The sequence below is a fragment of the Balaenoptera borealis genome, assembly GCF_965194805.1.
Source record: "Balaenoptera borealis genome assembly, chromosome: 3".
Taxonomy (NCBI): Eukaryota; Metazoa; Chordata; class Mammalia; order Artiodactyla; family Balaenopteridae; genus Balaenoptera; species Balaenoptera borealis.
Genome location: NC_138866.1, coordinates 184,935,236 through 184,948,806, shown reverse-complemented (window position 1 = coordinate 184,948,806; position 13,571 = coordinate 184,935,236). Strand labels below are relative to the sequence as shown.

The 13,571-nt window shown below is 40.0% G+C and overlaps 1 protein-coding gene across 1 annotated transcript in view; it reads left to right on the top strand.

The window, feature by feature from the left end:
- Positions 1 to 1,494: 1,494 nt before the first annotated feature.
- The window catches only part of RAB18 (RAB18, member RAS oncogene family), a 28,891-nt gene continuing 16,814 nt past the window's right edge, over positions 1,495 to 13,571 (top strand). The window contains exons 1-2 of the mRNA XM_082385983.1: positions 1,495 to 1,783; positions 6,116 to 6,171. Coding sequence (XP_082242109.1) covers positions 1,716 to 1,783; positions 6,116 to 6,171 — 124 coding nt within the window. The 5' untranslated portion in view covers positions 1,495 to 1,715. The remainder of the gene's footprint in view (positions 1,784 to 6,115; positions 6,172 to 13,571) is intronic.

Here is a 13,571-nt window from a genome sequence, read left to right as displayed (position 1 = left end):
TTCTGCCTTCAATCTGTTTTGCTATCACACTGTATATAGCCTCTGGAAAACTCCACTCCAGTATCAAAGAACCAGAGTGAAAAAAGTAAACAGCATCTTGAATAACTATGAACATAATTTGATCTTGTGTATGTCCCTGAAGGGAATCTCTAGGGATCTGGGGATTACACTTTTAGAATCACTGCCCCAGAGCAGGAGAACTTGACAGTATTGTGAGTCTCACTAATAAGCTCTTGATGCCATGGCCAAAAGTAGGCTGGATAGTCTTGATTGAGGTTTCAAGTGCTATTTTGAGAGGTTGAGGTTGCCTGGTTGACATCACCTTCCAATGTTAGGAATGGAAGAATGTTCATTCAATTAATTCATTTAACAAATATTTATTTAGCACATTTTATATGCCAGGAACTACTCTAGACACAGAGGGTAGAACGAACAAAACAGAAAAAATAAAAATCCTTGCCTTCATGAAGCTTCCCTTTTCTTTGGGGAAGATTAGACAGTGAACAAGGTAGTAGAATATATATCGGAGGGCAGTAAGTATATGCAGAAGAACAACGAAAAGAGGTATAGGGAATGTTGGAAGGATTTGCAGATTTCGAGTATTGTGTACAGGGAAGGCTTCATTAAGAAAGCAACATTAGAGCAAAGACCTCAAGGAGGTGAAGGAGCCATTTGGGTATCTAACACAAGAGTTTTTCCGGGTATTTACAAGGATTATTTCCTTAATTTATTCTAAATTTTATTAACATGTATTCTTTAATTAAATATCTATTGTATCTGGCATTAGCTGCAGGTAAAAGAAGAGAAGATGGGAGGCTAATGTTTATTTAGTGTCTGCCATGTACCAGGCACTTTGTTAGTTACTATACATGAGGTTTGGCGCCCTCACTAAGATTTATAGCTTGCCAAGAAGAAAAAGCATGTACATACAATCCCTGCAGTTGTGGTGTAGCAGCTCTTATGAGTAACAGTTGGTTTGAGTAGCACCACCAGAGGTTTGTATGCACCTGATCTACCTGAGGTTTACATCTCTCTTTGAATATGAAGTGAGGTGTGAAGGGTATTTGTCAAACAGCCAGGAAGTTAATAATACCAAATCACACCTTTTATAGAGCGCTTGAGTTTACAAAGTGCCATCAGAAATTAACTCATTTAATCTTCATAACAATTCTAAGACGCCGGTCTTGTTCGAAGAAGTATAATTGTGCCGACTGAGGGGAAAAGGCTCAGAAGTCTAGGTAATGCAAAGCGGTTATACGGTGGCTGGGACCTAAAATTAAGATAATCTGCCTTCGCGCAGAAGACTCTTGCCACTGCAATGCAGCTGTTTTGAGCAGCTATTGAAATCAAAGAGCACCATACTCCCCTGACTCAGTCCTCTTCCGAGTACGTGCACCAAGGAAGGACGGTTAAGTGAGGGTTGGAGAAGGGGAAGGGCCTGCGAACCGGGTGAAAACACACCCGGCGCTCTCCCTCTGCGCTTGCGCAAGGGAGGGGTTGCCCTCTCCGGAAGGACGCCTGGGACTTGGGTTTGCGCCGACGCAGAGCTACCTCCAGGCGGAACCCGGGCGTGCGGGGCTCCTGCAACCTAAACACCCGGTGTGAAAGGAAGGTGGCCCCGGCGGGGCGGGGCGCATGCGCGGCAGCTCCCCCTGGGGAAGGGCTGAGAGGCGGAGCGGGGCGGCCAGCTGTGAGCGGAGCGGAGCAGGGTCAGGATGGACGAGGACGTGCTGACCACCCTGAAGATCCTCATCATCGGCGAGAGCGGCGTGGGCAAGTCCAGGTGAGGCGGCTCTGCGGGCCGTGACGAGGGTGGCGGGGCCCTTTCCGCCTCGGTGGCCGCTGTGCCCTGGGCCGCGGCGGGAACGGTAAACGGCGGCGGCCGGGCGCGGCCCGGGCTGGGGCGGCCTCCGCTCGCGGCCTCCGGGCCTCCCCGCTGCGCGGCCCCGCCGCCCCGCCGCCCCGCGGCCCCGCGGCCCCGCCGCCTGGTCCACGGCCTCTGCCAGGCCCGGCTCCCTGGATCGCTTCGCCTCCTGTCGCACTCAGAGGAAAACAGTTCCGGGGCCGCCGCCCGGCCGGCGGTTTGCTGTAGAGGAGCCTAGGGCGCGGCGGGCGGGCTTGGGCCCGAGTCCGGCCGAGGGCGAGGCCTCTGGGCCCCGGGGCCAGGCTGCCCGCACCCCGCGAGTTGAGAGGTGTAGCTCTACCGCTGGGTTTCGGTCGACCTGCCTCGGAATACGTCAAGCTCTGCACGGGAAGTTTCGCGACGCCGTAGGTCGCATTCCTGGCCTATTATGGTGCACCCCGCAGCCGCTTTTTTTTTCTTTTTTCTTTTTTTGAAAATGAGTCCGTTGTGAAAGAACTCTTCAGTCTTCTGATTGCTTAAATAATTCACTTTAGTCTAAGGCGGTAGAGCTTAAGCTGTGGGCCGCTTTTGAAAATCAAGTGTGATTGTTACTTGTCATTGTGCCGCATCATGTAGAGGTAAAAGAACACATTAGCATGTGTCTCTTCTTTCTTGACGCTTTCTTGGGGGGAAACAACGTTGACAGTAGTTAGAGTTGAGTATAAGGGAAGACGTGGAGCCTGAGGCGTATTGCAAGAGGGCTGTGATTTCATCCACATCCTGGGACAAAGTTCTCCAGTGAAGGTGTCCTCGCCATATGATTACGAGCTTCTTGTATTCTACGCTGCTTTGATCTTCCAATAATATCCACATTCCAGGAGCTGCAGGCAATTTCATATTTTAGCTATACCTCCTGATAAACTTATCTTTCACATTACTTCGTGAAGTCTTATTTTTTTAAAGTACTTGAGTATTTGAAACCTTACTCTGTAAATATATTCTGAAACTTTGTGTTTTTAAAGCATGACAGTACATTTTCATAGTTTCTCTCATTTAATGTACTCTGCATGTTAGAGTGAGGGATTTGTACCTAAGAAGGAATAAATTAATGAAACACTATGGGCTAAAAAGATAGTGTGATTTGTGTGTGTGTGTGTTACTTAAAGGGCTGAATAAAATCATTTTCATGATCACCATCTATTGTATTTGAGGGTTAAAAAGCTAGGTAATATATAAACATTGTCTTAATAGGAATTCCTTGGCCTTGTGACCATTTTCTTCCTGAGATGTGACCCTCATTTAGGTGAAGACGTATGAAATTGCTGATTTTGAAGTTAGGAATGGTTGAATGTCATTTCATGTGGTTCAGCCCCAAACATGGTTGATTGGCACCTTTTCTAAATGTATTAGATGGGTGATTACTTGAAGGCTAACTGCAGCGCAGTGTTCACATAATTGAAGTTCTTCCTCTGGAGTAAAATCTGTTAAGTGGATTTACTGGTTCCCTTGGTTCCCTCCCCTCAAACAAATTTATTTGGATCTAATATGCTCCAGACTTTTTCTCAGTAGTTAGTGGTGAATTATCAACTACTCACTGCAAAATTTTAACACCTTTACCTCTTTCAAGAAAGGATTGCATTTAACGAGAAAGTTGGCTTATTTTTCTGGCTAGATATACATTTTTGGTGTATGTCATATGCTATGGAAAAAACTTTGAACACTTTCTGGATAAGAGGAGAATAAATGACTCTTTAGAAGCCTATGCTTTTTAAGGTAAGTACAAAAACACTTGTCATGGATATAATCTTACAGGGTTGTTCTAACCAGTGGTTTCTATTTCTTTATAAATCTAGAGTTAGTGGAAGTGATACATCACTTGTGTTGTTGAGATATCATTGCACAACAAAGGATATCTTAACTAATTCAAACTAGTAGGTTATTTTTCCCGTTTATTTCGTACTTGGAGTGTAATGAGCATGTGTGAGAGGAGCCAGGAGATGAGAATGATGAAACTGGTGCTGCCTCTTGTGTGACCTTTGTCACTCAGACACTCCAGGCCTTCATTTCTTTGTTCGAAAAGTGAGGTTGGGTAGAAATCTCTCAGGCCCTATCACATGTTAAATGTGTAATAGTCTTTGATTCCGTGGCTAGCCATAGTGAAGTGAAGAAGTAGCAAGGTGTTTCAGAAACTGGGACGGATTATGGAGGCCTTCTGTTATTTAAGTTGCTGTCCCTCCTGTGCCCCTTATATCCCATCCTTTTTGACCAATTTCATTTGTAAATTGAGAAATGCATGTTAGTTATAATCGCACTGATTAATTACAGATTTGGTCTTCTCCAAGTGGAATGGTGGTCTCCTTCCATCTATAGCTCTGCATGGAGAGTATTTTGCTCCTTTAACTTTGAAAATATGAAGGCTTAAACATACATCCTTTAGAGCAGTGGCTCTTAATCACTTTCAGATTGTGGGTTCCTGTCAAAATCTAATAGAGAAATAGACTCCCTGCCTAGAGAAATGTACACATAGAATTTAGAATACATTTCGAGCTAATAGGTTACCCCTGGCTAAGATCCGCTGCCTTATACTCGAAGCCTGTGTTAAAATTTGTTGCTTTACACCCTTGTCTTTCCTGACAAAATACCATTAATGACAAGCCAAGAAAAACCCCTGGCTTAGTGTCTGCCACGTTGTCGATGTTTAATAAATAATAGCCAATACCATTGTTATTATTTATGTTATTATGGTGTTATCATTATTACTACTCAACAAGGCTCTACGTTTTTGTAATAATATTTTCTTTGGTGACTGAGTATAGATACACAACCTTTCTATTCTTAAATTGTGAGTAACTGAAATTTTTAGTGAAATCTTCACTTTTATTGATTTGAAGTTTAATGTTGGGGAGAGAAGAAAATTCTTATGAGTAGTGTTTTAAGATTCTTATTAGTGATGTCATCTAATTCATGTTGGAGGTAAGTAAAATTAGTTATAGTCAAGAGTGTTCAATGTTAAGTAGAAAAATCTACAATATGATTCTTTTTACTTTGCTTTTGTGGTGCTGGTTTTATGATCAACAAAAAGCAAAACCAGGAAAGGAAGAGTTAATCCTTCAAATAGAATATAATGACACTGGGTTTGGGAACTACCAAGAGGCCATTACGTTTTGCAACACTGTGGACAAAAAAAAAAAATCTTTAGCAGCAATAATTATAATCTATAGAAATATTCATACATTTTTTTCCTGCAATTCAGACATGAGATAGCTATTGCCTTGATTTTATTAATGCAAATAGGTCAATAGAATGGTCTCGTCCTACTTAGGAGATCATGTGAGGGGCAATTGATTAATTTTATAAATCTAGGGCTTTAACAAAAGCTTAGGTTTTATTTTTGAAGAGCTTCTAATAACTGACACTTCTGCCTTATGTTAAACAAAATAATTCTGGGAGACAAAATCTTGGAGTACTCTTATGGTATCTTTTCATTTCATGCCTTCCTTTCTAGTTTCTTTACCATTTCCTAGGTTAGTCCTTCATGATCTCTTACTATAATCATGGCAGTTGTCTTCTGTTGTTTTTCTTGTATTTTTTTGCTGGCATTAAGTTTTCAAGATAAAGAGCAGTTCCTGCCATTCCTTTCGGTGAAAGCTTTTGGTAGCTCCATGTTGCCTCCTTGATTTCATACACGCTACCCAGCGTTTGCCAGAGGCTACCTGCTCTGGCCATCATGTGACCTTTCTGCCTTTACTTTTTATTATCTCTCTTTCCACTTAGGTAATAATAGTCTTACTACTTGTTTCAAAATGCTAGACTTCACACCTTTCTGTTTTTACCTGAATTCAGAGTGAATTATGCATTAGATTTTTTTAAAAATTAATTTGTTGCATTCCAAAAGACTTACTTTTCCCCTTTTTGTCCATGTCAGTTAAAGTGTCACATGTTTGCTAATACCATTTTCTCAGAAGGACATACCAATACAGTTATAAAAAAAACAAAAAACACAGTCGTTTTCACACTTGGGGAATTGAGCAGGGGAGCATGGGGAACCTATTTTCTAGTAAACTGCTTTGTTTTTGGGATTCTTTAATCGCCGTTCCAATAATTTAATTCCTCTGTATATACCTGCACTGAGGCTGTATTTCTGGGAGCAGACTACATCAGCTATTCTTATCTGCATCTAACTGGTGACAAAATACAACAATCAGGAAGATTTATCAAGTGATTAGAAAGAAAAGCCAAATTACTAATCTGTCTCTTTAACGTCTCTTTTAGCCTGCTCTTGAGGTTCACAGATGATACTTTTGATCCAGAACTTGCAGCAACAATAGGTAAGCCTATGTTTAAAAATTTAGTAGAAATACCAAATATTTTCTTGCTTCAGGCTGTTTCATCTAACTCCCCCTACCCATCCTCTCACCACCCCATTGCTTCCATGTCTGTCAAAATCTTATTTGTCTTTCAAGTCTTAACTTTGGTAGTCATTAAATTTCTGAATCTTTGTAGATCTCACCAAGCAAAAAAAGTCCTTTTCTGTTGTCTCATGGTACTTTGTTAACACTGCGGATATTACGATTATCTGTATACACATTCCTGTGCTATGGGTTGTCTGTTATTTAGCAGCCTACAGTCATTTGAATGTTTATTGCATGCCAGGCACTGTCCTAAGAGGTGGGTTATAATGTTCAGTAATGCAGACTTGGTCTCTGTCATAATGGACCTAGCAGTATCACCCAGCAGTAGAGTGTGTTAATTTTGTATTTTTAGTACAGTACATTTAGTACAGTACATTTTGTATATTCAGTACAGTATCTGGCATGTATTCTGGCAGCATATTTATTGATATTAGTTATTAAAGACTATTAGAAGCAGTAATACATAAATGCCTTTTAAAAATGAAATTTAGATTGCCTGAAAGTGGTTTGCCACACCAGCTTATTAGGATATATGAGAAGATAGAGCTAAATATTCTCGTGTCACATGTTTAGGGAGTAGGTGACAATGTGAAGGGACAAGAGACAGCTTGCAGCAGTAGGAAGAGCTGAGTCAGAGCAGGATAATAGTCTTGGATCTGCCTTGAATGTTGTCATCTTGAGCAAGTCATTCACTTCCTTGTCTTCTGTAAGTTGAGGAATTTTGGTGAGAGAATACATTTTTCTTCTAGCTCTAAAATTTCATGATCTGATGAGTAGAATGTAGTAAAGATGATCCTTGTATTATTATTAGGCAAAATAAAGAGTTTCTATTAACTGGGTTGATTTTTTTCCCTTTTTATTGTTAAATAATTTCATACTTAGAGAAAAGTTGTAAAAATAGTTCAAAGAATTCCTGTATATCTTAATCAAATTCCCCAAATGTTAACATTTATCACATATGCTTTATCATTCTCTCTCTACATACACATACACAGTATTCTTGCTTTTTTCGAATGGTTTGAGAGAAAATTGCAGACAGTGTCTTCAGTGTCTTTAACCTCTAAGTACTTTAGTGTGTATTTTCTAGATGAACATGGATACAGTTCTCCTGTATACAGACAGATTTCATCAGTTGTCCCACTGATGTCTTATATACCAAAGAAAGAGAGTTGCTTCTGGTCCAGAATCCAGTCCAGCATCACATATTGAATTTTGTTGTCATTTTTCCGTAGTCTCTTTTAATCTGAACAGTTCTTCACTCTTTCTTTGTCTTTCATGGCCTTGACATTTTTGAAGAGCACATACAGGCCAGTTATTGAAGAATATCCTTCAATTGCATGTGTCCGTGTGTCCTCATGGTTAGATTCAGGTTATGCATTTTGGTCAGGATTTCCTCAGAAGTGCTTGTCAGAGCATGGTGTATATTTGTGCCATTACTGGTGATGGGACTTGGTTCCTTAAGATGATGTACACCAAGTCTCTCCACTGTAAACTGTCATCCTGTCATTCCAGCTATGGTGGTTGTCCAGCTGTGGTTTTTCAAATTCCATCCTTCCATTTACATTTCTTATTTAGAATTCCGTAAAGAAGAGTTCTTCTTTGTTTCTTTCTATCAGTATGAGCTCACGGTGCCTCTAAATGTTTAATAAATTCTATCAGGCATTACTTAGCTTTTGTATGACGTGTTAACATTGACAGATTTACTGTTATGTGTGTAAAAGGGAATCATTTAAAACACTAGTAATTCAAAATCTATTTAATTTGGTTTTGGTGTATTATTTGCTCCTTTAAAAAATCAGTTATTGATAAAACTTGATTTTGCTCAGAACATACCTGGTATTGGATAAGCGAGGAGTAGAAGAATAATAACTGGCAGGAAAATAAACTTGCCTAGAGTTAAAATTTTCCTAAGGGAGTGATCTTATATATACTATAAACTATCTGTCTTCATTTCAAACCCAAATGTAACTGGGGACTTGCAGATTGACAGATCATTCGTTGTCTTTATTACTAAAAAGGCTTTGCTTTAAAAGCAAATACTAAGATTGTAGCATACTGATGAGAATATACATAATTTGTTCCCCCAATGGGCCGTGGGTCTTGAGAAGTATCTTTTACATTTCGGCATCAGATAGTTTTCTGCCCTAGGTTATAACCGATATACATGAGTTATTGAAATAAAAATAATTAGCCCAGTTGTTAATGGCCATATGAAAATTAGTATTTACCTCACAGTGTAATAGTAAGGAAAGCACACCTTTATCTTTCAGTAATATAGAGAGACACTCAAGTTTCTGTCTTGTATAAAATACTCTATTAAGGTAATTGTTGGATTTGGGGTTTGAAGATGGTACTATAGAGTTGGCATTTTCTTCTTTTGCTTTCTGGCAATTGACTAATAACAAAGAGAGGGAGAAACTAACACCCCAACCCCATAGTCCACTATACTAGAAGGCGGCTAAAGCGCCAAGCCACAAAACAGGTGGTATGGCTGCCGAGAGCAGTGGGGACCAGACAGGCCGCCTGCAGGAGAAAGTGGGCGATGCCAGGGCTGCAGACTTCGTGAGGTTGAGGGGCCCGCTGTGAGGTGCAAAACCTGTATCCCGTGTCTGTAAAAGCAAAATGGCTTCCTAAGCTAATGGCAGGAGTTGCCCGGCATCTGGTTTGGTCTTAAGCAGTTGGGAGGGTGAAGCCAAACAAGGAGTCATACAAACCAGCCATTTTTGCATTTTGTCTGTCTCTGTAGCTGTAGGGGAGGAGATGCCTTTGAAAAACCTCAAGGTTGCCTATCTCCTCCGAATGTTGAGAAGTAAAAAACTAACTGATTCTCATGTAAAACCCCGAATCAAGACAAAATTTTGCCAGTGCAGAACTGATCCACTATGGCTTTCTGCATGAACCTCCTGCAAATAGCTTGTCCAGGAAAACCTCACCACTTTCAACTATGACTTAGTAAAAAAGAATCCAGCTCAAGGCCACTACCACCATTCAAGAATCGAAAAGGAAGAAAGGAATGGAAAAACAAAGGACAGTTGAAGAATCCTCACCAGAAAAGAATATTTCTGTAAAGAAGATTGAAAATAATGACCAAACATTTTGCCATGAATTTAAAAGCCTTAATGGAAATATTTATCAGTGAGAGCACAAAACAGTGATATAAGAGGTCGGGGAAGAGATAGTGCGACTACATGAGAAAACGCAGTGTGAGCTGATTGAGTGGAAAGAAAGAAAAGATAAGAAAATAAAACCATCACTGAAATGAAGGTGAGATTGGAAGGATCACAAGGGACAGTAGAAGCTGGGAAACACAATAAAGAACATAGAAGCTAGGAATGGAAAAGTGGGTAGAATTTACCAAAGTGAATAAGAATATTAAAACAAATTAGAGTGAGAAAATGATAGATATGGAAATCAGAAAAGGAGATTTTACAGTCTGTTTGAGTCTTAAAAGAAGAAACATAATGAAACACAACCAATATTTAATGATATATAATCCGAGGTAATGTTTCTGACATAAAAATAAACACACACAGACAAAATTGTAAGAATATTTTGACCAGGTTTTTGTTTGTTACATGGGAATGTTTGGGGGGAAAATAATAAGCATTAGATTTCTCTTTTTGCTATGGTCAGGCCATAAGATGGTGCTTAATTAGGTCTTTACCTGAGGTATTTAATCAACTGCATAGATACAATTGGTTGAAATTTAAGCATGGATATAGAAAGTAGTTACATTAACTTTATATAGTATGATTAAATAGGCAAAATTTGTTTCATGCTTTTTGTTTTTGTTTTTTTAATTTACCCTATTTTAGGTAACCTTTGAATACAAAAAAGAGCACTTTAAGTAAAAATTTTCAAATAAAGAAATTAGAAAATTTAAAACTGGCTCTCTGCTTAAGACAGGCTCACAAACTATTTCTTAATCTCTAAGACTTACAATTGTTACAATATGTGAAAGTGTTTTTTGAGGGTTGATACATTTCAACTAAAGTTAGACAAATTTTGCTTGTTGGTGGTTGACTTTAGATCAGTGATTCTTATCACTCCCTTGGTAAGTTTTTAGAAATACCCATGACTGTTTGGCTTCTAAGGGCAGGTGTCAGATCTGTTTCATCCACAAGTTACCTTATAGTTTGGGCTTACTTAACAGAAAGATAATTTAATTAAAATGCAAAGTAGTTTATACATCTTGTTTAATGCCACAACATAAACTTGTTAAGATACTTGGGAATATGAGATAATTCAAAAAGTAAAACAGAACTATTCTATTTCATATAATTTCATTCAATTAAACATGTTAAAGTAATAAAAATGGCTCTGACATTTCTTTATTTAGAATAATGACAAATGGTCTTGATCATATATAGATTGTTTCTTTCTTCCATTCTACTTAGAGGCTTTATTAGGAAAGGTTGTGATTTTTTTCATATGCCTTTTCAGCACTGACTAATGGTTGATAGACCTTTTTATACTGAAATGTCCTTGCTTTCCTAGATAAGCCTTCACTCATTTTGTTTGACATATTTCTGGATTCTGTTGACTAATTTAGAATTTTTACATCTATTTTTGTATGTAAGATGGTCTCTCCTTTTCTGTATTTTTAAAAAATCAGAATTTGGTATTAAAATTGTGTTAGTTTATACAATGAAGGAGCTTTCCGTCTTTTTAAATTGTCCTTACTTGCTTAAATACTACTGAAATTATCTGTTCTGTGAAGGTTATATTTCATCTGAGTCAGTCTGATCCTGCTTCTTCCTCACTGTTACAACCTCTTCGGGTTCTCTGTTTCTTAGGACAGTCTTAGGAGTGCAGCTAGGAAGGAAAATCCCAACTCACTTGTTAAGTTAGTTGCATGTAGAATCTTTTTTTTTTTTTTTTTGGCCAGCACACAGGATCTTAGTTCTTGGTTCCCAACCAGGGGTGGAACCCGTTCCCCCTGCAGTGGGAGCACTGGACCATGAGGGAAGTCCCTGTAGTATTCGTTTAAACTCTTCATTATCTGTGTTTATGTTCCCTCATTTCTAAACTTGTACATTTTTTTGGTCTTTTCCTTAAGGAATGTATCTATTTTATTGTTTGAGGAATTGCTTTATTTTTTCCCCTCTTTCTCCTTCCTACTTTTATTTTGGTTTATTTTGTTAGTTTCTTAAGATGAGTATTAAGTTCCCTTCTTTTTAGTCTTTATTCTTTAATAAAGATGTCCTCTAAGAACAAGTTTTACTGTGTCCCATAGGTTGTGATAGGCTGTTTGTTTTTCATTGCTCTCTGCATAGTTTAAATTTTCAGTTTTGCTTTCCTCTTTGAATATTTGAAATCTTTGATTTAGGAATGTGTTTCCTAATTTCCAGGCTTTTTTGGGTTGTTTTAGTTCTTATTTATTGGATAATGCCTTCCATTTGGAGTAAAGCCACCCACCCCTCTGCCAGCCTCACGTCCATCAGCAAGAGTCAGGTTAGGCTCAGAATTTAGCCTACTTCTGACAAGACCTTCCTCCACCCCTCTTTCCTCTGCAGATGTTCTTATCTTGCTACTGATAGCCGCCGTAAGACCATCAGGCCTCCTAACCGTTTTTCCCTCTAAGTAGTCTCCACGGAAAGCCCTGGTGTCTCTTCGTTTCCCAGACTCGGATCTTTGTAACGTTGTTCACCTTCTTTTCTTGCCTCCAGTGGTCACTCCTCAGCTCTGTCTTCTGGGGGAGCAGAGCACTTGGCACATTTCATTGTTAATACTCTTTAGGTTGTTTGCAAACTGAGACTTGGGGATCTAGGTCCTCCTAATCTTGTTCTCCTTGGATCCTTAAAGCTTTTATGGTATCTGTTCTCCTGCCTCATTTTTCTGCTATGGATTCCTTCTAATGTATTTTTCATTTCAGTTATTGTATGGTTCATCTCTGTTTGTTCTTTAAATCTTCTAGCTCTTTGTTAAACATTTCTTATATCTTCTTGGTCTGTGCCTCCATTCTTTTTCTGTGATCTTGGATCCTCTTTATTATTGTTACTCTAAATTCTTCTTCAGGTAGATTGCCTATCTCCACTTCATTTAATAGTCCTTTGGGTTTTTGTATTGTTCCTTTGAAACATATTTCTCTGCCGCCTCATTTTGTCTGACGTTCTGTGTGTATGGTCTCCTTTCTGCAAGCTTCAGGATCGTAGCTCTGCTTGCTTTTGGTGTCTGCCCCTGATGGGTGAGGCCGGTCATGGGGCTTGTGCAGGCTTCCTGGTGGGAGGGACTGGTGCCTGCCCACTGGTGGGTGGAGCTGTGTCTTGTCCCTCTGTGGGCAGGGCCGTGTCAAGAGGGTGTGTTTAGAGGTCGCTGTGGGCTCAGTATGACTTTAGACAGCCATCTGCTGATGGGTGGGGCTGTGTTCCTGTCTTTCCAGTTGTTTGGTCTGAGGTGTTCCAGCACTGGAGCCTGTAGGCAGTTGGGTAGAGCTGGGTCTTGGGGTCGAGCTGGACATCTCCGGGAGAGCACACACCGATTAATATTACCTGGGCACAGGAATTCTCTGGTGGTCCAGCATCCTGGACTCAGCACTCCCACCCCAGAGGCCCAGGCCTGACCCTATTTCCTGGCTTCTGGGGTCTCCCGTGTCCTCCCTTCCACTCCCACTGCCCATGCAGGTCACAGCGCTGTAGGTGCTGCAGCAAAAACACCTGAGACCTTTAGGTGCAGGTAAAATGCCTCAGAGTGGTTACATACATACCTTTCACATCTTTTGTGAGATTTAGCCCTAAGTATTTTATAGGTTTTTATGTACAATGGTAGTAAATTTTTTAAAAATATTGTTTCTTTTCATTACTATTAAATAGAAATACTGTTGATTTTTTAAACGTTTATTTAGTGTTCTCCAACCTTGCTAAACTTGCTTATTCTTTCTAGGTGATTTTTTTTTTTTTTTTAAAGAGAGGCTTATTTATTTATTTATTTATTTATTTATTTATTTTTGGCTGTGTTGGTTCTTCGTTTCTGTGCGAGGGCCTCCTCCAGTTGCGGCAAGCGGGGGCCACTCTTCATTGCGGTGCGCGGGCCTCCCACCATCGCGGCCTCTCTTGCTGCGGAGCACAGGCTCCAGACGCGCAGGCTCAGCAATTTGTGGCTCACGGGCCCAGTCGCTCCGCGGCACGCGGGATCCTCCCAGACCAGGCCTCGAACCCGTGTCCCCTGCATTGGCAGGCAGACTCCCAACCACTGCGCCACCAGGGAAGCCCTAGGTGCTTTTTTAATCCCATAGATTCCATTGGGTTTCTATATTCTTCCTTTCCAATCTGGATGCCTTTTATTTCTTGTTTTATTGCCTTGGCTGAAGATCTCCA